The following is a 27,919-nucleotide window of genomic DNA, read 5'->3' as shown; positions in this document are numbered from 1 at the left end:
CGCTCCCTTTCCGGCCATGTGTGCTCGCCGTTTCCTCCGGGCGTCCATTTCTGCCGCCCGCGCGTAACGCGCCCCGCGCCGAGAGCGCCACCAGCAGCCGCCCCGCAGCCCCGGCCCGGGAGACGAGGAGGAGGAGGAGAGGAGGACGAGGCGGGCGGGCGCGCTCTGCAGAGGTGCCGCGGCCGGCCGGCCGGCCAGCCAGCCGCCCCGCGCGTCCTGCCCGATGCCCGCCGCCGTGCGGGTCCCGCCGCCGCCGCCGCTCCGCCCGTGAGCGCCCATGGCCGGCTGCTGCCCCCGAGCCGCGCCCGGCGAGGCGGCCCCGCTGGCGCGGTAGAGGCGGCGCGGCTTGGCCGGCGGGCATGGCTGTGTCCAGGCTGCCCGGCGTCAACGGCTTCCTCCCCGACGAGGCCGGCCCGGCCGGGGGCGACCTGAGCCGGCTGCTCAAGTGCCTGGAGACCGGCACCGTCCTGACGCTCTTCTACCAGAAGAAGTCGCAGCGGCCCGAGCGCAGGACCTTCCAGGTCCGCCTCCCCAGCAGGCAGGTCGTCTGGAGCCGCGCGCCCGAGAAGCTGGAGGGAGACGGTAAGCGCGGCGCAGGACGCGCCCCGGGTCGGGCGCGGGCTTGGCTTGGCTTGCGCACGCTGCGGTGATGCGCTGTCGAGGCGCTTTCGCCATCCGTCGCAAGCGGATCTGCCAGTTGCCCGAAGAGGGGCCCCGTGCCTCCTCGGGTAGGCATGCGTGGGGGCCCTGTTGCCTTATGACGCTGCACCTGGCACAGCTTCGGGTCCAGGAGCACCTTCGCGACCAACGAGATTTCTAGGGTAGGAGCTTTATCTCATTAGTCTTTAAGGTGCTCCTGGACCGGAATCTTCTGCTATAAACCACTCGAAACTACACACATGCACATCTTCCTAGGCTTGGAGCTAGAGTCACTGTGTGTGGGGGGGGGGCGGGGGGGAGGGTAGTTGTGAATTTCCTGCATTGTGCAGGGGGTTGGACTAGATGACCCCGTGCCAACCCTCTGATGCTATGATATTTGAAGAAGGGACCGCTGACTCACAAAAGCTTATACCCTGAAAATCCCATTGAGCTCAAGGACTGAAATCCGGCTGCACATGTGCCAGGTCATCAGGAGACATGGCAGCCAGGAGAGATGGGAAGGTGCATTGGATCGGCATGTTTGGTGGGGTTCATGGTGCTTGCAGGCTGCTTTGAAGGAGGGGGGTCTCTTGTGGTCTGGGTTGAGTTGTGGAGGGTTCTCTTGCTTGAGTAGGCCACCCCTGCAGTGCTCTTTAGCAATGGGCCACAGGCGTTCCCGTGGCGGACCACGTTAGATCCCGACTGGGCTGTTTCATTGGAGGAACCGTTGGGGCAGAGAGAGAACACAGCTCCAAAGTTAGAAATCTACCAAAGTTTATTCATGCCCTGTTCCTTCTGGTGCCCTCCAGGCAAGGGTGGAAGTCAAGGCAGGCACAGCCTAACCAGATATTTTAAGGGGGTGGGCAGGAGGGGGGGGGAATGCAGCCAACTTTGTTGTTAATATCTTCTGCTCTTGTTTAACCTTTTACTTGCATTCACGGAAGAGGATAGAAATGTTTAGAAAATGACATTTCAGTTATTTTCTTTTTAACCCAAAGATATGTGCCTGCATGTGTGCTTGTTTTGATTTGGAGTCTGGTGGATCGAAAGCCGCCCTTGCGCCATTAGTTTCCCTTCCCTTCTTCTTGAGTGAAAATTCCTCTCCTGCTTCCAGGAGACTTCGGGCTAAAAAGCCATGAGTTGGCCACGGACTCCTCGCTTAACCTTGAGGAAGTTCATTCTCAGCCTTCTTTTTCTATCTGTAAAATGGGCTGATTGAAGCGGACTTGCAGTGTGCCACGCCCAGTCCCAGGCTGCAGATACTGACTCCTGCCTTGTATATGCTCTGCAAAGTGGCCTTGCCTAGGGTGGAATTAAATGTCCCCCGTGGTTTAATTTTTTTTCTTCAGTTGCATTCTATTGGGGAGGTTTATAAGGAGTGCGGGGGGTGGGGGCTTGGTTTCTGTTTCGTGTTCTGCATTTTGGATTAACAGCCCCCCCCCCCCCCCCCAGGACTTGAAATTTCCAGGAAATCTGGAAACCCTGGGAGTCTGTCAAGCATCTGACCAGCCTCAATAAACAATTGGCTGGTTGCTTTTTAAATGAAGTTAATCAACGAAAAGGCAAAACGGCTGTGGGAGAATATTCCCGAGAGGAAGGGCTGTCCTGGATAAGGCCTTGTCCCTCTGAGGTCAGATTAGCTTCGGTGACTGACGGTGCTTCGGTTGTCTGGGAATCTGGCAGGGTGAACAGCTTGGGAAAGGTGTCCTGGCTGTGGAAGCTTGCACCACATAATTGCGTCAGAGAAACGGAGGAGCGTTGTTCCTCAGAGGTGTGATAGATGTGGCTTTTACTGGGCAAAAGGAACTTATTTTCACACGTTTGTATCCCGCCTCTCACCAGAGATCTTGGGGCAAGCCCCTTTATATTCTCAAAACGGCTTAGGTAGGTCGGCTGAGGAAAGAGCGAGCGGCTTAGGGCCGGCCATAGGTCTCCACGGCCGAGCAGGAGCACGGACACAGGTCTCTTCATACCCAGGCCACACTCTGCACAACACAGATTCTCAGCTGAGCACTGTACAGCTGTTTGTTGACACGCTGAAAGGGGTGGGTGGGGCTGCGCCTACTGGCTCTTCCCCCACCCAGTCTCCACGTGTTTACTCCCTTAGCCCTGTGAACAGAGCCTCAGTATATTTGGGTGGACATTTGGTGGTCGAGGGGGAGGCTGGTGGTACAGTCTCCCTGCCTCCCCCCTTAAGCATTCTTCTGTATGTGGCTGAACATTTGGGCAGTTCTTTCGCAGGGTCTTGTGGCATCTGCCTAGTGGTTTTGAAAAGGGACGTGTGCTCATCCAAGGCGCGTCCCGCATAGGTCTCACTGAGAAAGACGGACAATGAAGAATGCAAATAAGTAATTAAATAATAACAGTGCTGCAAACTGAGCTTATCTGTCACTTAAGGTTGCCAGCTCCAGGTTGGGAAATTCCTGGAGACTTTGGGGGTGGAACCTGGAGAGGGTGGGGTTTAGGGAGGGGAGGGACTCAGCAGGTTACTGTCAGTCCCTGGCAGTTAAATCCCCAAGTTCTCCACGGTTAACACACAGGTGTTCCAGTTGAAGTAACTGTATTAGAGATCCGTTCAGTACAAGGTGCTTAGACAGTGGAATTGGCAGAAGTGACGTATGTGGGGCAGGCAGTGTTAGTTATAGGGAATATTCCTGCCTGGAGAAAGAGGACCGTTAATGGGGGTGGGTGGGTGGAGTGAGACATTGTTTTAGAGTAAACAGTGAGAAAGATGAACTTAGGTTCTCAAGAAGGATACACTTCGAGCCAGTTTCAGCTGGCAGTCAAGGACACTGGCTCAGCGGAGCAAGAAAGAGAAAGTAAACATTTGCGAGATAACCTGCTGGCACTGCAGCAATAAAGAACTTCTCATACTCTCAGAGACCAGAGGCAGAACCCATATACATTTATGGCAGGTATGCAGGAGGCATATATGACAGTTACAATGCCACAGAGTCCACCATCTGAAGCAGCCATTTTCTCCAGGGGAACTGATATCTGTTGGCTGGAGATCAGCTGTAATTCCGGGAGATCTCCAGCTACCACCTGGAGGCTGGCAACCCTACCATCACCCTGTGCATGCTGCAGACAGTAGCAACTGCAGGATGCCCAAAGCTCTGGGACTTGTTTCTCCCCCCCCCCCCCGCCCTCCATTTTCGCTTGGGCAGGCTGGTACCTACCTTGTCGCACTTCATGCACTTTGGGCTTAGCACGAAAGCACTCAGAGAAGGTTGCAAGCTACTTTATGTGAGATGCCTGTTTTTCCAGAATGCGCCCCCCCCCCCCCGCCAATAATGCCTTGCTCACTGTTGCGCCGACCTCTGCACCTTTCTGGGTCTGCCAGAACATTGGACTGTTGTCTGTTGGTGGGAAAGTGTGACCTCCCAAGAAGGTTCTCTGTGCAAGAAACCTTCTCAAGGTGATTCTGAAGCCACCGCAATGTAGGGGCCCAGGGGCATCGAAGATGGAATCCCAGCTGAGTTGTAAAGCTGGCTATCCTTGGTCCATGCACACTCTTCTCCGAGCCTCACCTACCTCTCCGGGTTGTTATGAGGGTAAAAATAAAGCAGGGTGGTGGAGAGGCACCGTGTGTGTGGGGGGGCCCTGAGCTCTTTGGAGTGGGGCGAGATGCTGAAATAATCTGCAAAGTCATGCTAGTGAAATGCTTCCATGTGGGAAAATTAAACAGCCTGGGCACAAATAATGCCACAGCTGTGATGATGTAGCTTTACCCTGAACAGTCTGGTTACCTGGTACCCTTTACGCGGGCAGGGTGCCCAGGTGCACGGAGCCAGTTTGAACTCTGTAGAAGTAAGGGGGGTGCATTTCTATCTGGCTTGGGTCTCCAGGACCTCCTGATCAGCGGTCCGTTGGTTGACCTAATCTTGGGTAATGATGACTAAAGGCTTTGAAACGGTGGGCTTTTCAGAGGGTGGCACATGCACAAGGTGACCTTTCACTAAAGCTTTTGCATTGTCGCTCAGCAGCAGTGTTAATCCCATAGTGCATGGCCATAGATGGCCCACATTCTGGGAATGAGCCTCATATAAGAACTGTCATTCGGAAGTGATGCAGAGGAATTCTCGAGGGGTCACTGTGTCAGTTGGCTGCAGCTCAAATAACAACAGGGTCTTGTGACACCTTAAAAGGTAAAGGTAAAGGTAGTCCCCTGTACAAGCACCGAGTCATGACTGACCCATGGGGGGATGTTGCATCACGACGTTTTCTTGGCAGCCTTTTTGTTACGGGGTGTTTTGCCATTGCCTTCCCCAGTCATCTACACTTTACCCCCAGGAAACTGGGTACTCATTTTACCGACCTCGGAAGGATGGATGGCTGAGTCAACCTTGAGCCGGCTACCTGAACCCGGCTTCCGCCAGGATCGAACTCAGGTCGTGAGCAGAGCTCGGGCTGCAGTACTGCCGCTTACCACTCTGCGCCATGGGGCTCTTTGTGACGCCTTACAAACTAACAAATGTGTGATGCGATTTTTCCATAATAAAAGTGTTAGACTCGATGGAGCTGCGGGACACTCTTGTGGTGTTTCCAGACTGGTGGTAGCCCTTCCTTCCTTCCCTCCTTGCTCAGTGGGATCCAAGGTGAATTATATAGGGTCAGGGAGCACCTGGGCCCCCTGATCTTCAGCCTGATTTCCTTGGCAGTCTTGCTGTGGCCAACCTTAGATCCTGATAGTGTTGCCCAGTTGCATACCAATCCATCTTCCTGGCAGGGAGAAGTTCAGCAGGTGCGGTTTGGAGAGTAGTGTACCCGTCCCTGCAAGCCTTGTGGGCTAGAAGCATTCTGCAGGAAGCATTTCTGCACTGAGAGAGAGAGTAGTTAACTTGCGGAATTCACTGCAGTAGGAAGCGGCGATGATTGTTAGTTAAGTTAGCCTGAAGAGGGGGTTCAGCTCCTGGAGGAGAAGCCCACCAATGTCTGTTAGCCATGGCAGCTAAATGGAGCCTCCATGTTCAGAGGCAGTAACCCTCTGAATACCACTCTTGTGGGGCAATAGGAGAAGAAGTCCCCCCCCATGCCCTTCTTGTAGGCCTTCTGAGCGCATTGACTTGCCGGCCACTGGTTTGATCCTCTTAGACTCTCCCTGGTACATCCCTGCAGTGCAGCCAGCAGACATTCGCTCCCGCCTCCTCTCCTGTAAGCATAGCGCATGGTGGAGACAAACCTCAGACCTTTGACTGCATAGCACTGGGGGTGGTCTTGAACCCTGGGGCTGCCTCTCTGTGAACAAGACCTGAGTGGATCAGGTGGGCAGGTGCCTGGAGACAGAAAAGAGACCCCTCCCATCCCACTCCATGGCTTGTGTCAATGATGACAGGGCTGTGACACGGACATTCCCAGGGTGTGATGCAGGCATTGCTCACAGAATCTAATTGTGTTTCCTCACAATTGGGCACTTGGTTCCCAGCTTGTCACCTTCCTCCCCTGCCCAAAAAACCCCCAAAGAGGAAATAGTCCAGTGTTTTGAAAACTGACTGCTGCTTGCCTGTTTTCTTGGTGTTCCTCTGAGATGTTAGTTAAGCACCCAGATGTATTACTCAAGAACATTCTAGCTGCTAAGGAGGGAACTCTGAGTCAAGGGATGTCAATAATCAGTGCACCTTCTGTGAGAGAAGTGAAAGGTTAATTTGGCAGAACATAAATGGATGCATGTACGCTTAGAACTGTCTTTGGTGAATACACTTGGCTTGAAGGTGGAAGGGTTGAAGTAGGGAAGTAGAGAAGCTAAGATCCTGGGAATGGAGACACTTATCCCTAAATGGCTGGAAAAGACATAGAAAGGAGCGGCCCAGTGAGGAAGGACTAGTATGGGGCTTTTTAGCTTAGAACGAGTATGACTATAGAGGTATGTAAGATCATGCATGGGGTGGAGAAAATTGATAGAACTTTTTCTCCCTCTCTCATAGTACTAAAACTCGGAGATACCGGATGAAGTTAATGGGCAATAAGTTCTGGTTTCTACCCCAGGCTCTCTGGGGACTTCTGATTGGCCATTGCAGGAACTGGGATGCTTGACCGGCTACTGGTCGGATCTGGCACGGCTGTTCTTATGAACCCAAGGACAGGATGGGTGCAGGAAGGGTATTCGAAAGAGATGTTGACGGAGAGGCCGGGACCTGAGAGTAGGCTGGGTGGAGGCCTGGGGGAGGGAGAGTTGGAGAAGGCCCAGATTGGGGAAAGGTGGAGTCCAGGAAGAAAAGGGAGTGTGTTGTTTACGGGAAGGGAAGCGAACGGATGAACAGCTTTGGAATTTGGGAGAACGTGGGCTGCAGTGCACCAAAGTGAGGCAGTCCAGGGGATTGCTGGGGGAAAGAGGGAGAGGTTGGCTTCTGCACTGAAAGGCCGCAGTGTCTCCGAATGATGAGTTGGTTTAAAACATTGTGACCCAGTGGCCCCCAACATTCATTAACACAGTTCCTCTGGAGAAAATCCATTACCTTGTGATCCGAGTTCCGTTCCTGCTTCGCCTTGGGGGAGCCCCATGGAATGTGATGCTTCTCTTCAGGGTCTGCTTGGGTGTGGCCTTCCTTACCGGGAAAGTGAAACAGTTTGGTGTAGTGGTTAAGAGCAGCAGGACTCTAATCTGGAGAGAGCCGGGTTTGATTCCCCACTCCACCCCTTGAAGGCAGCTGGGTGACCTTGGGTCAGTCACAGCTTCTCAGAGCTCTCTCAGCCCCACCTACTTCACAGAGGAGGTGGGGATAATAATGACATACTTTGTAACAGGGTGGATTTGATTTAAACTGATTTAAATCACGATTTAAATCATGATTTAAATCACTAGTCAGTAAGGCTTGATTTAAATCATAGTTTTCTACATAAAGACTAATTCTTGCTGGTATAACTTTAATATGCAAGTAGATGAAGATTTTTAGAATAACAACTTTTCATATTAGTTTTACAATTGTATAAAATATTGATTTTAATACTATTAGAAACACATTATAGTTAATTTATTGTGAGATGAATTATCCCCAGTTTAGGTTAATCATTCATATTTGGACAACTTTTCTGTTGTACTTTATTGGAAGGAGAAAAATAATCATTACCTTAATAATAACAATTTAAATAGTTCTATTTATTCAACTGAAACAATAACATTACAGCATATGTTATTTGCTTAAACAAACATCCATGTTTGTTAACTCCTCACACTTAGTTTCTTCTTGTGCAGATCTATTCCACTCCAAACAATCAGAAAAATATTGTTTCTATTCACTGAACTTCTTGAAACTTAGCACTGGAGGGGTTGATTCTGTCTTCATAGGTTTGTAGAACAATAGGATTAAGGTCTTTTTCTCAACCCTGTTCATGTTATAACATTTTTGCTGTGAAGAAGAGGCATGTGATCTCTGCTGAGCTGACACAAATTCAGTTTTGAGAACTGCAAAACCAAGCATCTGTGATAATGTAGGCAGAGAAACTGCCCAATAATCTTACAAAAAACCTCTGGAAGAGCATGACATTGTGAATGGATTAATGGAATTTATTTACCAGAAAAATTAAACACATACAGCCTTATTCTACATAATTAAAAACTAATCTTTATTTCATGATGGAATAACCTTTGGATGGTAATATATTTTCCTCAAAAAGCATTTTATTTTAAAAAATCCAATTTAAATAAAAAAATCCGATTTAAATAAAAAAAATCCGATTTAAATTAAAAAAAATCTGATTTTTTTGATTTTTTAAAAAAAAATCATTGATTTTTATCCACCCTGCTTTGTAAACCACTCTGAGTGGGCATTAAGTTGTCCTGAAGGGCGGTATATAAATCGAATGTTGTCGTCGTCGTCGTACTCATCATCATCATCATCATCATCATCATCATCATCATCATCATCATCATCATCTAGGCTGCCGCTGATCCCAGAATGGACAGCAGCACACACCTGCTCTTGAATTTTCTTTGGCCCTTTTGGAATGTTGCAGAAGGTTGGAAGGCCTTGACTCGCAGTGGTGGTTTATGGGGAATAACTGCAATATTTTGCAGAGGAGTTTGGGAGCTGGCATACAGACGCTTGGGAATTAAAAACCTTGGGGCTATAATCCACTGTGAAGTGTTGCAGAAACTCCATTGGACGAATGGCTGTCAGTTATCTGAGACTTATACTGGGGCACGCCTCTTGGATATTGAATTAGAAAACGCTTCTGGCGGTTCACAAGAGAACAGTGACGTAGCAGCAAAATAATAAAAACAACAAAATGTCAACTTTAAAATGAGCAATAAAATAAGTAAAGAGCCTGCTAGGTACATAAAAACAGTGCAAAACAGTATCAGCACTAAAAAGACACCAATTTTATCAGGGAACGTAAAACCATATTCATAAAGCACCCCTCAGGCTACCAACAGGCCACTAAACAACAACTGATAAGACAGATAACCCTTCAGTTAAAAGCCTGGGGTAAAAAGACGACTGTATAATGCAAGCCAAGTGGCAGGCAGAGCACCATGTGTGTTGTATAAAATATTCTGCGTGTCAGGCTCGGATCTGGGACATCTAGATTCTAATTCCTACTGTGCTGTTGGAGTTGAGCCCGGTGGCTCCTTAGAGTCCAGCGGGCTTTTTAGTATCTAAGTTTTCGAGAGTCAAAGCTTCCTTTTTCAGATATCTCTAAGGTGCCACTGGACTCAAATCTTGCTGTTCTTCTGCAAACCAGCACGGCTGCCTTGGAAGCTCACTGGATGATGTTGGGCCATTTCACACAGTCTCAGGCTAACCTACTTCACAGGGTTGTTGTTGCAAGGATACAACGGAGGCGGGTAGAATGTTGTAAGCCCCATTGGGAGACAAATAGGGTGTGTGTGTGTTATGTGTCATCAAGGGTCCTCTGACCTATGGCGACCCTATGAATGAAAGACCTCCAAAACGTCCTATCATTAACAGACTTGCTCAGATCCTGCAAACTGGAGGACGTGGCTTCTTTGATTGAGTCAAACCATCTTGTTTTAGGTCTTCCTCTTTTCCTATTGCCTTCCACTTTCCTTAGCATTATTGACTTTTCCAGAGAGTTTTGTCTTCTTGTGATGTGACCAAAATACAATAGCCTCAGTTTTGTCATTTTAGCTTTTAGGGAAAATTCAGGCTTGATGTGACCTAGAACCCACTTACTTGTCTTTTTGGCCATCCGTGGTATCCGCAAAACTCTCCTCCAGCACCACATTTCAAATGGATAAATAGGGCGTACATGAAGTAAATAAATACGTATTTTTTAAAAAAAACAGGCAGACGGGGATGCAGTCATTTGAAGTGCTGGTCTCCAGAAAGGCAAGGAAAATCCCGTTAGAAATATATGAGCACTGCATGCACAATTGGGGGTTCTCTTCCTCCCCACCCACCCCCCAAAACCTTTAATTCTTGCAATCTTCACGCAACTGACTATCCTGGAGCTGAAGACCCATAGGCAGGTGTGGGGCGGTGCTTTGCTGTTGAAGCTAGCCCTTCAAGCCTCGGCTGTCCCACAGTTTGCCTTGTGGCTGTAGAAACATCTTTCATTTTAACCAGCGTTCAGGCTGAGCATTTGGTAACCTGATCAGTGATTCTGTGTGGGCACAAAAATGCACAACTTTGAATATCATGACCTCTTCTTTGTGCCTGTTTTTGCAGTCAGTTGGCTCAGGATACATAATCTTGAAAGGGGATGCTTTAGAGCATTGCAGAGGCCACTAAAATAGTCCCACAAAGGCGGCTGATGTTACAGGGTGGACAGTTTGTGCAGCATGGTTTATCATGCGATGCAGGTTGTTATTTTTTCTCTGCAGCGGCAGAAATAGCCCTTGAAGGGGTTGGTCAAAATCCCACAGTCCACCTGGTGCTTGTGTGCAGACCTCTGATCCTCCGGCCACGGAGAACAGCTGCCACGTGGAGCAATTTCAGTGGCTGTTTACGTAAAAATCCCCCTTGTTAACTTCCATCTCTGGTCATGGGATAAGTTGGAGGCTGGAGGGCTTTGTGAACAGAGCAAAGAAAACTCTTGCTTAGTTAAGGACTCTTGATCTACCTTTGATGGAGTTTCATAGCTCTTGTGTTGAGTAAGGGAAACCCACATCACAAATCTTTAATTTTTAAGCATTAGTGGCACTCTTCTTTTCCTCTAGTGTGGTGTTTCGGTTCGAGTGTTTGACCAGGATTGAGAGACTTCAGATCTTGACCCTGTTACGAAACTTACTGGTTGACCTGGGTCCGGTTGCTCTCTCTTTCAGCCTCACCTTCCTTCCAAGGTAATTGTGAGGATCAAATGAGGAAAGGGGAACCCTGGGCTTTTTGGAAGAAGGAGAGGGGGAATAGAACAGTGCAATCCTAAGAAGAGTTACTCCAGTCTAAGCCCATTGAAATCAGTGGGCTTAGACTGGAATAACTCTTCTTAGGATTGCACTGAAAATGCAAACAGATAGATCCAGAGTGGAAAGCATTTTGCATATGATCAAGACGCGTGGACCAAGCCGTGGCACTGGGATCAGGTTCTCGAGTCCCGTCTTCCAGTGCCACGACTCAGCTCTGTTTCCACCCCTGCTGCCTGTTTTTTATGAGCTTTAGCTACAAAGAGCTTGCCTCTCCTCCTGAAATGGTCTGAATTGTGCATTTCGTAGCAGGCAGGCTGCTCCCAAATTCCAGTGGAGTTTTGGCCCCGCTTCCGTTCCCAACATGCTCGAGACGGCTGCTAAACAAACGCTCTCCCCTCCCCCTCCCCGAGGTGTCTTAAGTTCACGTGTGGGTGAGCCAGTCCTTTCAAGATGGAATGCTTCCGGAGTTCTTAGCAAACTGACTGAGTGCAGGGCGAGGCGCTCCTGCGGACCTTGTCGAGGCTGGAAAACTGCGGGATTTGTGTCCAGCGGCACCTTAGAGACCAACAAGATTTTCCAGAGTATAAACTTTCAAGAGTCACAGCTCCCTTCTTGGTGGCTGTGCATGCTCCAGGATCTGCTTGGATCAGTATTTGTAGAGCGGATTAGAGAATGCTGCCGCAATAACAGCATTTGCTCTCTCTCGATTTGCCTCGGATGTATATCCTGCTGTGACTATAATTGTTTTGTTTAATGCCAGGTAGCAGGGCTTTTTTTCAGCAGGAACGCGTGGAACGGAGTTCCGGAACCTCTTGAAAATGGTCACATGGCTGGTGGCCCCGCCCCCTGATCTCCAGACAGAGGGGAGTTTAGATTGCCCTCCGTGCCGCTCAGTGGCGCAGAGGGCAATCTAAACTCCCCTCTATCTGGAGATCAGGGGATGGGGCCACTGGCCATGTGACCATTTTCTCCGAGGGCAACCCACGGAGTTCCACCACCTCTTTTCCTAGAAAAAAAGCCCTGCCTGGTAGTAAAAAATGCTGCGTGGCTCAGAGAAGGGGTGCAGCCCCTGCCTTTGGTTGGCTACTGGCTTTGCTAGTGGGCAACTTGGTGGAGAGAAGTGGCAAATAGCCAGCTGTTAAGTCCTGCTGTAGCTCTTTGGAGGTGGGGGGTCGGAAGGCCAAATTGCACTACTCGAGGGGACCTGATTTGGTCCAGGGGGATGCCAGTCTCTGAAGCCCTTCTGTCTAATGAATTGTAATCAATAGTAATAATAATAATAACATTCAATTTATATGCCGCCACTCAGAGCAGTTTACAAAGTATGTCATTATTATCCTCACAACAATCACCCTGTGAGGTGGGTGGGGCTGAGAGAGCTCTGAGAGAGCTGTGACTAACCCAAGGTCACCCAGCTGGCTTCAAGCGGAGGAGTGGGGAATCAAACCTGGCTCTCCAGATTAGAGTCCTGCCGCTCTTAACCACTGCACCAAACTGGCTCTCTCAGAGCAAAGATTTCATGAACATATTAAAAAATATATACAATGCGCTTCCACACAACGGTTTCCTGAGGTTTTATCATTGCTGCTTCATGGTTTCTTCTAGATGACATGCAGGAGTCCCATCCAGTAGCCCCTTAAAGACCAACTAGATTTCCGGGGTATGAGCTTTTGAGATTCAAGGTCATACCTATTTGACGAAAGGAACTTTGACTCTCGAAAGCTCTGGAAATCTAGTTGGTCTTTAAGGTGCTGCTGAAGCAGGAGGCAAAGCAGTGACAGCTTTTCCCACCACCGTTTTCTTCAGTTATCGCCTTTGCCTCTGTTTCCCCCCAACTCTTGCTGCACCCCAGATATGCTAGATAGCAAGTTGGGGAGTGGGGTGACCCGAGGGACTGAGAAAGGCTGCCTGAGGGATGCTGTAGCTGCTTCCTCGCCCACTTAATGCTTTGAAAGTTGTATTTCCAGGTTTGCACCTGGCAGCCCTATGCAAGAAACGTTCGTTTGCCATATGAAAGCAATAGTATTTCCCCCCCAAAACATGTGGTTCAACTATTTTTTCTCGTTTTCCCCTCCCTCCTTAGCTTTAATTCCACTTTCCAAAGCAGGCAAAGGAGAAGTGAATTCGCCAGCCAGGATATGTGTGCCATGAAGACTGTCTTCCAAGGCAGTCTGAAAACACCAGTTGCAAGAAAGGATCCTACTAGTCCTTATACAGCCCCCTTGCTTGTGATAGCACCATCCAGGCCAGCTCTGTGCTTTGCTCTCTGGCAAGAAAAATTGGGGTAGGGGGGTAATCGAGGCTCTGCTTTAGGGCCTTGGCTGTAAAGGGATCAGTGCTTGTAAGACCCCTTCTTCTCTGCGGCTGGCCTTGCCCTCACTCCAGTGGCGTTTGTATGGATTTATTGGGAAGTCCGATTTGCTGGTTGTCAAACTGATCCGGCCTCTCTCTACTGGGCTGGCTTTAGTTGCAGGCTTCGTAGCGACTGGTGCCTTTCCGATTCCTCCTTTTCTCCCTTTTTAAGGGGCAGTTCTTAATCCTGACAACAAGAGGGCTGGTTTGAAAGGAAGCTCAACCTAGCAGTCTTTCTCCTGATGTGTTTATTAACTGGATAGACAGGCGGGGAAGGGTTTTGCATGCTAACAAGAGGACAGCCATCGGAGGCCGGCCACTTTGGGGTTGGGCTGCTGTAGTTTGCCAAGACCTTTCCTGGCCCGAAAGGAGTTTCTTAAAGAGACAGACCGACACAGAGAGAAATGCAAGCAGTACTGTTTTTTTGGTCGGTGCATCTCCGTGCTGCGGGACAGCGGCACCCTTCCAGTTTTGCCTTGATGGGCCTCCTTTTTTACATTCTGCACTCTGTTCTAGCTTCCTTCTTTTGCTGCTGTTTATACAGTGCAAGGATTGTGCTATATCAGGATGGCCAGAGACTCCTGCTGGACCAGACCAAAAGTCTGTCTAGTCCAGCATCTTGCTGGCACTTGACAACCGCGGTGTTTCTAGGAAGCCCCTGAGCAAGGCCACAAGGTACCCTCCCTTCCCTGTTTGCCTCTCTGGCAATAGGTGATACGACAAAGTATCTGGCTGATGATCTCTCAGAGGAATGAGTTGGGCTGTACAAGACCCACCATGCGGTGTTGGTAGAGGGGGCACCGGAGGGGGGTGCTGGGGGCAGAGGTGTCCGTCCTGTCGCTGCCGCCGCCACCTGCCCCTGGGCAGGCACAGCAGCCACGGGCCAGGGATGACAGACGTGCAGGGCGTGGGCGGCCTCCTTGCACCGCCCCAGTCACCTGCCGGCGGCACTGTGTGATGATGTCATCACGTGATGATGTCATCACACAGTTCGGGGTGCGCGCTCGCACAGTGTGCATGCGAGGCTGGCCTCCAGCGCCAGAAACCCTGGCGCCAGGGCTGCCTGAGTGTGCCTACATTTGGACACCAGCTCTAGAAAAACTGATCAAGATGGGTAGCCATGTTACTCTGTCTGTAGCGGTAGAAAAGAACAAGAGTCCAGGAGCACCTAGAAGACTGACAAAATTAGTGGCAGGGTATGAGCTTTTGTGAGCCACAGCTCACTTCTTCAGTAGTGGCAGTTATTCTGCAGAGGAATTTCAAAGGGAGATTAGAAAGAGAGACTGCTGAATTACAAGACAATGCATCCCCTTGGATTGAATCAAGACCTAGGCTTCCTGTCTCATTACCAATGCTGATTTCTCCACACCCACCACCCCTCTGCATACTCCACCCTATTCAGTCACACCTGCCATTGTCATTCACCGGCTATTATCATTCAGCTTCTGTAATCCCTCCACTCTCCAAGATATAAAGACAGATGGACTCACATTGTAGCTGTATCTGAAGAAGTGAGCTGTGACTCACGAAAGCTCATACCGTACCACAAATTTTGTTCATCTTATAGGTGCTGCTGGACTCCTGCTCTTTTCTACTGCTAGAAAAATTGAGGCTGCCTTGCTAGCTGGAAGGCTTTTTGTTTTATTTTTGGCAAAGAGGGCCCTTGTAGGGAGCCTGGAATGAGAACCATTTTCCATGTTATTTTCAAGTAGGCCAATCTTTTTCAACCCCACTCTGCCACATGGGTCACATTTTTAATATTTTACTCCTCATTAGCGATGTGGTGCAGAAAATGTTTCCAGTGCTTTATTTCTCCATGGAAAATCTTCTGTTTGTCGAGATGCATTGTTTCATAAAATTAATAACAGCGAATGGATGCTGTTGCCAATACAATATTAGGCAAACTGGGCAGTGGCAAAGTGGCAATTAATTTTTCCTAGTGATTATCCTTAAGAATTGTGAGAGATGTTACATGTATATTTTATTAACTGTAAACTTTTTTGGAGAGATAAAACCACAAACATGTATAACTAATTAAAAATCAAATTGTGGATTCCCCTGACTGACTGTGCAGGTCACATCAAAATCAAAGCTAAAACTTTATTTATTTTGTCGAAGCCTTTCACGCCCGGAGAACGATGGTTGTTGTGGATTTTCTGGGCTGAACCTCCTCAGGATACAGTGAAGCCTCCCGCCATTAGCATTCCACACCCGGGGAAACTCTTACAGGATGACTCAGCCCAAACCCACCCCTCCTGAGTAGATATAAATGACCTACATCTTTTCCACACTGTGACACTGAGAGATCTCTGTCTTTTGGTGCTACACCTCTGAAGATGCCAGCCACAGCTGCCGGCGAAACGTCAGGAACTACAATGCCAGCCCGGAAAACCCACAACAACCGTCTTTATTTGTTTGTTTTTGTTTGTTTTTAAAATGCTGCCTCTTCAGAAACCTGCCTGAGGCAGCTTATAAAATAATTATATGGCTTCCGCCACAAGGTGAAAGAGAGATTGTAATAACCAGTTGGATATGGAACTAGTAAAAAATGTTAGAAGAATGGCAGTGAAACTGAGGTACTCCAGCGACCTCCATGGAATAAAATTAAATTTTATTTCTTGGGGTGTGCTAAAATTAGTGTCTCTGCAGTTTGGGGTGCCTTTCCCTCCCCCTTAAATCTATGTATGGATGTGAAAGCTGGACAGTGAAGAAAGCTGACAGGAAGAAAATGGGTTCATTTGAAATGTGGTGCTGGAGGAGAGTTCTGCGGACAGCATGGACGGCCAAAAAGACAAATAAGTGGCTACTAGATCAAGTCAAGCCTGAATTCTCCCTAGAAGCTAAAACGACAAAACTGAGGCTATTGTACTTTGGCCACATCATGAGAAGACAAGATTCTCTGGAAAAGTCAGTTAATGCTAGGAAAAGTGGAAGGTGGTAGGAAAAGAAGACCTAAAATGAGATGGCTGGACTCATTAGCGATGTGGTGCAGAAAATGTCAACAAGACCTGAATACTCTGGAGAAGTGGGCAGCTGTGAATAGGATGCAATTCAACAAAGACAAGTGCACAGTATTACATCTGGGCCACAAAAATGAGAAGCACAAATACTGGATGGGGGATACACTTCTGGGCAGTAGTATATGTGAAAGGGATCTTGGGGTAAGAGTGGACTGTAAACTAAATATGAGCAGTCAGTGTGATGCGGTGGCAAAAAAGGCAAACTCAGTCTTAGGTTATATCAAAGGGGCCATAGTGTCGAAATCGCAGGAGGTCATATAGCCCCTCTCTATACTGCCTTGGTCAGGCCACACCTGGAGTTTTGTGTGCAGTTCTGGAGGCCTCACTTCAAAAAGGATGTGGCCAAAATCGAGAGGGTGCAGAGGAGAGCGACGAGAATGATCAGGGGTCTGGAGACTGAGCCCTACGAGGAAAGGCTGAGGGCCTTGGGAATGTTTTGTTTGGAGAAGAGGAGGTTGAGGGGGGACATGATTGCTCTCTTTAAGTATTTGAAGGGCTGTCATTTGGAGGAGGGCAAAGAGCTGTTCCAGTTGGCAGCAGAGGGTAGGACCTGAAGCAATGGGCTTCAATTACATGCAGAAAGGTACCAGCTGGATATTAGGAAAAACTTTTTCACGGTCAGAGTAGTTCAAAAGTGGAACCAGCTGCCAAGGGAGGTGGTGAGCTCCCCTTCACTGGCAGTTTTCAAGAAGAGGCTGGATGAATACTTGTCAGAGATGCTTTAGGCTGATCCTGCACTGGGCAGGGGGTTGGACTAGAAGGTCTGTATGGCCCCTTCCAACTCTGTAATTCTATTATTCTATTCTATGACTCGATAAAAGAAGCCACGTCCTCCAGTTTGCAGAATCTGAGCAAGTCTGTTAATGATAGGACGTTTTGGAGGTCTTTCCTTCATAGGGTCGCCGTAGGTCGGAGGCAACTGGATGGCACATAACACACACACACACGGGATGTTCATGTTATATGGCTTGCTCTGCACAAGGATGGTTTTTAAGTCGGTTCAGAAATTGCAGCTGATCCAGAACATGGCACCTGGTCTAAGATCACCTTGGAGAGATGGTCTCTTGAACGGTATAGTCCCTGATCAACGTCTGATAGGAGCAGGACGTCCTAACTGGAGGCGCTTCCTTGTGGAACTCTGTTCTTAGAGATCCAGAGGAGTTAGCCGTGTTAGTCTGTAGTCACAAAATAGTCAAGAGTCCAGTAGCACCTTTAAGACTAACTCACTTTATTGTAGCATAAGCTTTCAAGAACCACAGCTCTCTTCGTCAGATTCATGGACTGCATCTGACGAAGAGAGCTGTGGCTCTCGAAAGCTTATGCTACAATAAAGTGGGTTAGTCTTAAAGGTGCTACTGGACTCTTGACTATTTTGTTCTTAGAGAGGCTCAGAAGGTGCAATACTTCAAAGAAGATGGCAAAAACGTCTTTGTTTTGGATGCCTCCAAGGAGACGAGCGGGGGCTGTTTCTCTGTGTGAATGTGCACAATACTTACTATGCAGATCTCAAGTTCAGTCTCTGCCATCAGCTAAATCATGTACCATGTTGCTCTGCCTGAAACCCACAGAGTAGCCAATGGACTGTCCTTTCCAAATCACAGGATTCATAAATTCTTATAAGACTAACAAAATTAGTGGTAGGGGATGATCTTTTGTGAGTCACAGCTCACAAAAGTGAGCTGTGACTCACGAAAGCTCATCCCCTACCACTAATTTTGTTAGCCTTATAGGTGCTACTGGACTCTTGCTCTTTTCTACTGCTACAGGCAGGCTAACAAGACTATCCATACTTATATTAAATATTATTTCTTATAAAAACCCCTGCTGCCTGATTTATCCAGAATATGAATTGAATCGATCAAAAACTTTTGGCCGTCCCTACCCCTTGCAAGGGGGGGATAATGGAGACCGTCCGGATTAAAATGATTCACTGAGAGTGCACCTGATTTCTTTAGCATCCTGTATGCTTAGCAGCATGGAGGAATTTGCTCTGTAATTGCACCTGCTCTGTTTGCGGCCTGGCGTATGTGGATTGATTTGTCGGAAGAGGATATCCCATCGTCGTCGTCTGGGGCAAACGAATCTGTGACGTCTATTGCTTCTTGTCCCGGTACGACGAGGGGCAAGTAGTTGTTTATTCCTTGCAGGCTACGCCACTTTTTCCCAAGCTTTGCCAATGGGTGATATATGGTGTGCATGTGGTGGCATGAAGTGGAGGGGGAGAGAAAATAAATTTGGACAGCGTGATTCTGCACGAGCCAGCAGCCCAGGATCAGAGTTCCACAAAGAGCAATCTCTGCTGGTTATTTTCTAAGCGCTGTGGTTTCCTTTGAAAGGACTGCGGAAGCGCTCTAGCTGTTTTTAGTGGGGCTGAAAGCTGTGGGTCGTGCCCTCCTGCGACGCCTGGTTGAGCACCACATCCACAAGGGAAGTGGCCGTGTGTAGACTTGGCTGCCGGAACCCTCTAGCTAACGCCTCGGGTTACTCGCTTCCTATTAAGACGCACAGAGGATGTTGATTCCACCTGGAACTGAATTCCTGAATGCGTTCATAGCTGAGAATACAGACCCCACCCAGAATCATGTGTGCTTTTGTGCCGTGCGCTCGCGCATGAGAGCATGAGGGGAGGGGTTGGCTGGAGATAAACTTCAAGTGCAATTGCTGAAAAGTCAATGCAGATGTATTTTCAGACTGCGTTCAGTCGGACTCTCTGAGAGCAGTTTTCTATTGTATAGCTCAAGATGGGTAGCTGAGTTAGTCTGACTGTTGCAGTAGAGAAGAGCAAGAGTCCAGTAGCACCTATAAGACTAACAAAATTATTATTATTATTATTATTATTATTAATAATAATAATAATAATAATAATAATAATAAAAATTTATATACTGCTCTTCAGGACAACTTGGGGCAGGTTATGAGCTTTCATGAGTCTCACCTCACTTCTTCAGATATATTCTTCAAGGATTGTATGAAATAAAGCCGCACGATAAAGAATACGAATGTGCGGACTGTAAAATGGACAGATCTGTTTGATTCCTGAGATCCTGTGGGTTCTTAGAAGCTAGTTCGACTCACCTTCGAGATGGTACAAATCTGTCCCCGCACAGGACCAAGCGTCATTCTGTACCTGGCATGGTGCACTTTTTCTCTGCAAATGAGCGAACGAGGTAACGGTGGCAGTTTTCTTTTTCAGTGAACCAGCAGCTTGGCTGTCAGTGAGCTGTTAATATAAGCTGAGTGGATTAAAAGTTTCTCCACGCTTCCTAGAGTGGCTGTGATGGCAAAGATGAAGATGGCAGAGCTGTGGTTGCCAACCTTCAGGGCAAGCCCTGAATTATAACTGAACTTCAGGCTACAGGGATCAGTTCTCCCTGGAGAAAATGGCAGTTAAGCTCTATCCCATCACACCCCTCCCCAAAACTCTGCCCTCCCCTAGTCACTGCCCCCAGATATCCAGGAATTTCCCAAGTCAGAGTTGGTAGGCCTAGGGAGAACTGGAGAAATGCTATTTTTAGTCTGCTATCTGCTTTTTAATCATAAGGCTTGACTACTGTACTTGGTGTGGACCTGCCCTTGAAGACTGGGATGGATTGTCAGCTACTATAGAATGCAGCGCTTAGGGGAGAGGCCAGAAGTAAGGGCCGCAGTAGCTTTCTGTAATGTGTTGAAAGAATTCAGAGTGCTGCTTGTAACCCACAACTCTCCAAATGTGGCTCTGCGCAGCTTCACAACCACCCCGTTCTCTGGGTCCAACTTTATAGCCTCCAGAAGATGACTTTTTTGGGCAACTTCCAATACTTCCCTGTAGGAGTCTTCAGGAAGGGACCTTAGCTTAGCAGCATGGCTGCTCCAAGATATTTCCTCCCCCTAAGCAAGGTAACCCGATGCCTCTTTCCTGGGTCTGAGCCAAGCCCCCTGGTGGCATTAGCATCGGAGCAGAGCTTGGAGGTTGGCAGCAGCAGAGCATGGCCAGGAGGCTGGGCCCTGCACCTCGTGCATCGCCAAAGCCCCTCCAGCCCACTGAAGCTTCCAAAATTGTTGAGCATCAGAGGTTATAAATATTTATAAAACAATAATCAATTACTGAACGTATATAAGAGCAGAGTGTGATACAAGACACTGAAAGGATTACCCAGAAAAACAGTGCGCAGTGTGCAAGCACATTAATAATAATGCACAGAAACTGCCGCAGTTCATGCACAGAAAGTCAACAGTGACAGTCGTGGTAGAGCACCATGCTTTACCGTGGCTGTCATTGCCTGAACTGCGCCATTCACTGTTTTACTGTGTAATCCTTTGTTTTGTATCACACTCTGCTCTCATATATGTGCATGCTCCCTTAGCAGAGTGTGCCAGGATCAGTTCCCTGCCGAAGGAGCATGGTGCAGGTCAGTCCCTTCCTTACTACAGCCCCTGTCCCACGTGGCTTTTGTCCAGAGAGGTCCCACGATCCCCAACATAACCTTTTCTGGGAAATCAATGGGAACCTTCCTCCTGGAACCTTCCAGAGCTGGTGGGATCTATTCTGCCCTGCTTTTGAGTCAGTGTAAGGCAGTGCCATATGGGGAGCATCGTTGTCATTGCTTGTGTAGGAGTAGAAGATGCCTACTACGGATGCAGCCGCCTGTCACGCCGTCTAGCTCTGCTTTGAGTGTGGATCTTCAAGGTCTGCAGCAAGGAAAGGGCTTTCTCATCACCGGCTGCTTTAGTTTCTTTAGCGGAGGTATCAGGGACTGAACCTGGGGCTTCTGCTCCGGAGACAATATGGAGTTAGATGGACCATTGGTCTGGCTTATCACTGCAGCTTCATATGTTTGTGTGCCTCCCTTTTGGTTGGAGGGTGTCCATGGCCGAGTGGTAGAGCACTCACACGGTGTGCCGAAGGTCTCAGGTTCGATCCCAGCTAACAGCAGTCACCTTAGAGTCCAACAAGATTTGCAGAGTGCAAGCTTTCAGAGCTCCCTTCTTCAGACATGAGTAGAACGGAAATCCTTGAGTTCTACTATCGAAAGCTTACGCTCTGCAAATCTCTTTGGTCTCTAAGGTGCGTCTGGACTCAAATCCTGCTCTGTTCCTACAGACCAACACGGCTGCCCACCTAAAATTAATTCCAGTTAAACGATCTCAGACAGCAGAAGTGGGGAAAGCTCTTTCTCTGCCAGTTCAGTGGTCTGAGTCTTGCTTCCTCCGAGGGGGGATGTCCCACCAGCGTTGATGATGCAAAATACGCAGCTTCTCCTGCCTCAAATCAGCTACAAAAATTCTCCACTTGCAAGGGCTGAACGGCCAGCCATCGGTTTTCTCCCTAGGTGTGCAGTATTTTTAAATCAATGAATGCCTGGCTGAGTCATGCTTTCCCATTCAGTTTTCTGCGCCCCGAGCACTGAACAAAGTTATCAGTGTTGTTCAAGACATTTCCCTAGACTGTCACATGCAGGGCTCAGCGAGCCCTGGATGGACGCACAGACGCACACACTCATTTATTATCACAGGAGGCTAATCTCTCCCCAAAGGAAAACAAGCTGTGGTTTCACGCTCCCGCCCCACCCGCCTTCTGCACCGCGCTTTGGCTTAGCCCCGCCGAGACACTGCCTCCTGGCGTGTTGCACAAAGGAGAACTTTATTTGGGGCTAAATAAATAAACTGTTGGGTTTTGGCAGCAAGGAGCTGCAGGCTGGTGTGCCTTGGAGGACATGGGGCCATTTAGAGAGGAGCTGTGTAGCAGGCAGCTCCTTTCTGGAGGAGGCTGGGGTTCACTGTTGGAGGTTTCTGGAAATGCATGGCTCTCAAGGGGAGGGTTTCTCCCCACCCCACCCACAGTAGCTGGCCCCAGGGCAGCTTGGCTGTACAGAGTCTCTCTACACAAGATGCCTCAGCATGTGTTCGTCAAACGTAGGGAGATGCAGGGGAGATGCAGTGTTAGCCAGGAAGCGTAGTTTAAAAAGACAGAGCCAGCGGAGATTGCTCCTCAGAGGGTTTGTTAATTTCATCTTTGCCTCCCCAAAGAGACTGTCAGTTTCAGCTCTCCAGTCTAAAACTGGGTGGGATGGCAACCAGAGGGCAGCGAGGAATAGAGAAGGGTTGGAGCTGCCTTCCAGAGCCGGGCTTGGACCTGGAGAAGTTCTAATGGGCTGAACTTTCCCTTCGGGCATTTCACAGCCCCTTCACACAGCTCCAGTGTACAGCAAGCCTTTGCCCTGCTGCCGGCTCTGTCTTTTTAAACTACCCTTCTCAGCTAACATTGCATCTCCTGACATGTGTTCTTCACGAGGCAGATGTCTCGTGTAGAGAGACTCACGGTCCCTGATTGCCTGAACCTCTCAAGACACTCTGTGTTCCTTCAGATAGGACTTTGCACAAATAATAGCTTCTCAGAGGCTGACGCAGTAGAGCGGAGCATAGTTGCCCCAGTTCTGTCTGTGCTTATGGAGGCTTAGGAGCTCTGTAGCTTTGCTGCTCAGGCCAACAAGCACACTGAGCCTGTGGGTGTGTGTGCTTTATGAGTGTTCATTGACATGTTTACCTGCTTTATGAGTGTTCATTAATGCTAGGAAAAGTGGACGGCAGCAGGAAAAGTGGAAGACCTAAAACGAGATGGCCGGACTCAATCAAAGAAGCCACGTCTTCCCGTTTGCAGGATCTGAGCAAGTCTGCTAAGGATAGGACGTTTTGGAGGTCTTTCCTTCATAGGGTCGCCATAGGTCGGAGGCGACTTGATGGCACATAACACACACACACACATGTTACATGATTTGCTCTGCACAAGGATGGTTTTTAAGTCGGTTCAGAAATTGCAGCTGATCCAGAACTCGGCACCTGGTCATTCTGTTTCCCTTTGTGAAGCTACTCGCCAGGGGAAGTATGGAATGCCAGTTTGGAAAGTTTTTTGTGAGCCAGTTTCTAGACCCAGTTCAAGGCTCTAGAGTTGACTTTTGACGTCTTAACTGTCCTGCAGTATCTCAGAGTGTCCTTTCCCAGATGAATCTTCCTGCAATCTAAGATCACCTTGGAGAGATGGTCTCTTGAACGGTATAGTCCCGTGATCAACGTCTGATAGGAGCAAGACATCCTAACTGGAGGCGCTTCCTTGTGGAACTCTGTTCTTGGAGATCCAGAGGAGTTAGCCGTGTTAGTCTGTAGTCGCAAAATAGTCAAGAGTCCAGTAGCACCTTTAAGACTAACCCACTTTATTGTAGCATAAGCTTTCAAGAACCACAGCTCTCTTCATCAGATTCATGGACTGCATCTGACGAAGAGAGCTGTGGCTCTCGAAAGCTTATGCTACAATAAAGTGGGTTAGTCTTAAAGGTGCTACTGGACTCTTGACTATTTTGTTCTTAGAGAGGCTCAGTAAGTGCAATACTTCAAAGAAGATGGCAAAACCTTCTTTTTTTCGGATGCCTCCAAGGATAAGAGCGGGGGCTGTTTCTCTGTGTTCTGTAACTTCTTTATGAGTGTTCATGGACATGCTCACCTGTTCCCTGTGGAGGTTGCTCCTGTATGCCCACCTGATACTCCTTGGATTGCCACTGCAACACACAGTTTAGACTCTTTGTCCTGGCACGTTAAGTTTTTGTGTCCTGGCGCTGTCTCTGCTCCAAACCGATCTTGCATTGCTTCCAGCCATCCTCTGGAAAAAATAAAACTAACCCACAAAATTGTGGCCAGAGCTGGGTTGTCATAGAAAGGCCCCCCTCCCCCCCGGTGCATGGGCCCTTCGGCGGTATGGACTATAGAAGTTGGGTGGTTGCGGCAGCGGTGCAGTTTGATTCTGCAGATTCAAACACTGCATGAAGAAATACTTCCTTGTGGCATTCTTGTATCTACTGCCGATTAATTTCCAGGTTTGGGGGGAGAGAAAAGCATTACTCTTTGCTCATTTCCCCCGCACCTTTTGTTTTATTTTATCACACCCACCACACATCTGCCCGATACTCGTATCACACGATACGACAGCGCATGTCCTTGCTGGAGGCAGCCTTTGACAGGGAGAAACGTGTCTCCAAGGCAGGCACTTTTTCGTAAGCTGCTTTGAGGCCTTGGCGGGGCAGGGGGGAACTATAAATATTTTAAGGAAAGGAAGAACGGGTGCCCTGCAGGCTTGGCCAGCTCCCCGGTGCCTGCAGGGCTGCGATCGCATTTTGCATACAAGTGTCTCTCCTTCAGACTTTGGAATGTTCACTGCGGGGGGGGGGCATTTCCCCCCACCCCAGACTAAAAACCCTGCCACTTAAGCTTTCCTTCATGGAGAAGAAGCCTTGCAAAACAAACATCTGCTCTCAGACTCAGTCCACTGGGAAGTTCTCCTGCAAAAACTAAGCTGTGCAAGAGCAAGCCTGCTTGTGTTGGAGAACTTCCCAGAAGTCTGCGACCTTGGTTCACATGCTCAGCAAGATCGGGGCAGCTTTGCAAGGTCTGTTTAGTCCTGTTTCACATAGAGCCCACCCTGACCTGGGTAGCCCAGGTGAACCCGATCTCATCAGATCTCAGAAGCTAAGCAGGGCCGGTCATGGTTAGTAATTGGATGGGAGAACTCCGACAAACACCGGGGTTGCAGTGAAACCTTAAGAAGTGTTACTCCAGTCTAAGCCTGTTGAAGTCAGTGGGCTTAGGCTGGAGTAACTCTGCTTAGGATTTCACTGTTAGTGTCTTGCCATAAAAACCCCACCAGAGGTCGCCATAAGTCAGCTATGACTTGACGGCACTCTCCCCCACTTCCCCACATAGAGGCCAACCAGATGTCCTTGGAAAACCTCCAATGAAGGCACGCAGGCCAAGGCTCCCTAGTTGTTTCCCCCCTACCAGCGGTATTCAGAGGTACACTGCCTCTAACATGGAGGTTCGGCTTAGTCCGCACGGCTTAGACCTGGCCTCCCTGGAACTTTTTAAATCCCTTTTCAAAACCATCTACGCTCTTGGCCCTCACTGCTGCAACTGACTATGAATTCGACATTTTAATTACTCATTGAGAAAAGAAGGGTTACCTTTTCTCTGTCCTGTAGCTGTTCCCCATCACCTTCATGGAGTTCTAGTATTATGGGACGGGGGGAAATGTCTTTTCCGTACACTTGCTCCAGCCCATGCCTTATTTTATAGACCTCTGTGATGCCCACTCCTTTTAGTCATTTTTCTCTTAAAAGTCCCCAACTATTTATTTATTTATTGAGGACATTTAATTCCCACCTCTCCAGAAATCTGTCTGAGGCTCCTTAGCTTTTCATTTTAAGAAGGTGGCCCAACCTGTTGATTGTTTTCTGCACTTTTCCCAGCACTACAATATCTGTGTTTAGAAAGGGCAACCTAAACTGTACGCAATCTTTCAAATGTGGCCACCCCATAGAACTGTGCGGTGTCACTTTTATACTGAATTTCCCCCCAAACCTTTTCACAATGATTTGCCTTTTTCACTGCTGCCATGCACGGAGTCAACACTTTCATTGATCTCTTGGATGTAACCCGCAATATCTCTTTCGTGACTGTTTGGTTGCACCACTTCAGTCGCCACCGGTGCACGGCGCATCTTGGCACACCACTTAACAATATTTATAGTCCGCCTTTCTCACGGAGACTCAAGGCAGATTACACAATGCAAATCAAAGCGTCTAATAAGCAACAGCAGGAATTTCAAAATGCAGCTGTTACAGGCTTCGCCGAGAAAGACGCGGGAGTTTGCAGGGGGAATTTTATGCGCATAGATGATATTCTTGACACGTCCAGTTGCTTGTAGACGTGATCGCCATGTGCCATTTCACAGCTCCCCTTCCTGCTCAGCCCTCCACCCTGTGACTCTCTTTCCTGTTCTCTTCCAGCTGTGGTCTGTGGAGCTCAGCTGGAGAATGGAATCTTCTGTGGGGAAAACTCCAGGAACTGACTTGCTTCCTCTCCATATCTGCAGGACAATAACGCTGAGCTGGCTGGCGCTTTCCACGTAGCTCTGATCATTTCTCCTTGTATTTCGGGCAGAAAGGGAGCTTTTTTTAGTGTTATCAAAGGCTTCCTTTGGATCTTCTTGAATCACATCTCACTTGGGCCACGAACTCCTCTTGGTCTCTCAAATAACACAGAAGATATCCTCTCTATTGTCAAGACATACATACATATATGCATACATATATACACACGTGTATACAGGTTATTTATACACGTACACATATATAAAAAGCTCTTTACAACTAAATTTTCTTGACAATATTTTAGCAGTAATTGAATTGCACTCCTTGCCACCAATATTTTTTGCCTGTAAATGTTTTTTTAGGTAGGGAATTCCTCAATATGATGCATCTGACGAAGAGAGCTGTGGTTCTCGAAAGCTTATGCTACAGTAAAGTTGGTTAGTCTTAAAGGTGCTACTGGACTCTTTACTATTTTCCTCAATATTTGAAAATTAATATAGGAGTGTGCTTGCATAATCTTAATAACTGATATTTTGATGGCTATTTGGGATCTTTGTAGTATTTCAAAAATTTTATTTATTCATTCCACGATGTCTTGCGGAACACCAGTGATGTCCCAGGGAACTGCAGGGTTATGGAGAAATCAGGGCTTTGCAAAACGAGCTTTGACTCTCAATTGCTTATACTCTAGAATTCTCATTGGGTTTTAAGGTTCTACTGGACTCGAATCTTGCTCTTCTCCTGCAAACCAACACAGCTACCCACCAGAAACTGACTAAATTCTAGAATTTTGTGAAGAAGGCAAAAAATTTCACTCTTTCTATTTTCCCCTCCTCATGCATTATTTGCAAACCTGTCTTATTGCCCCTCAGCCACCCTTAATTTTAGCTGTGAGCAGACCAGGATTCTTGGGTTACACAGAAATGCATTTCAGGGAAAAATGCCTTTTGGGTGTTGGAGCAGAGTTTCACGGCGTGTCCATGTAATGTAATAAGCATGCATGTGGTGGTCTCGTGTCCCAGTTGATGCGTGGTTCTCATGTTTTTCCCACTCTCAGTGCATTCTGTATGGGGGGAAAAGCTTTCGAGGGGTTCCAGAATGACAAGAGCAGGGAAGGAATGGTGGCAGTATACGGAAGAGGCTTAAATTCTCCCTTTGCATGTTTCATGCCCAGTTCACGCCTAGTACGGATAGTCCTTGGCCACGTGTAAATTCTCTGCATACTGTTCTGAGTGCCGGCTGCCCTCAGCCACCCCTGGAGTGCCAGACAGTGGTGTCTGCACCTGGCGCTCAGAAGGGCCGGCTGTATAAACAGCCTCTGGGCGCAGACAGCCGACCGAGCCAGAAACCACACCCTGATGACCCCCTGGCTGTGGACAGTAATGAGAGTGTGCGCAGGTAGTCTTTCTCATGGCCCCCGACAGCTGTAATTTTAAGGGATGAGATCAACCGTCTCCGGGGAGGAGGGGATGGAGACAGCCGGAGACAGACTCACTGGAGACTGAAATGAGCAGCGGGGAAGGGCAGGCGGTTGAGGAAAATTGTCTGCTGTCTTTGGGCTAAAAGACATGCCCAGGGCACCACTGATTGAAATGGTTTTGTTACAGTTCCCTTTCACAGGAGCTGTGCAGAAGCTTGCATACACACGGAGCTGCCTTATTCTAAATCGGACCGTTGGTCCATCAGGGTCAGAATTGTCTGCTGTGACT

At 48.3% G+C, this 27,919-nt stretch overlaps 1 protein-coding gene across 1 annotated transcript in view; it reads left to right on the top strand.

Annotated features, from left to right (window-relative positions):
* Nucleotides 1-214: 214 nt before the first annotated feature.
* The window catches only part of LOC129333103 (1-phosphatidylinositol 4,5-bisphosphate phosphodiesterase gamma-1-like), a 113,094-nt gene continuing 85,389 nt past the window's right edge, over nucleotides 215-27,919 (top strand). Inside the window, exon 1 of the mRNA XM_054984494.1 lies at nucleotides 215-582. Within this exon, the coding sequence (XP_054840469.1) occupies nucleotides 360-582 (223 nt within the window). The 5' untranslated portion in view covers nucleotides 215-359. The remainder of the gene's footprint in view (nucleotides 583-27,919) is intronic.

The sequence above is a fragment of the Eublepharis macularius genome, chromosome 7 (genome assembly GCF_028583425.1).
Source record: "Eublepharis macularius isolate TG4126 chromosome 7, MPM_Emac_v1.0, whole genome shotgun sequence".
NCBI lineage: Eukaryota > Metazoa > Chordata > Lepidosauria > Squamata > Eublepharidae > Eublepharis > Eublepharis macularius.
Note: the sequence above shows the minus strand (reverse complement) of the source record. Positions and strands in the feature narration are given on the sequence as shown.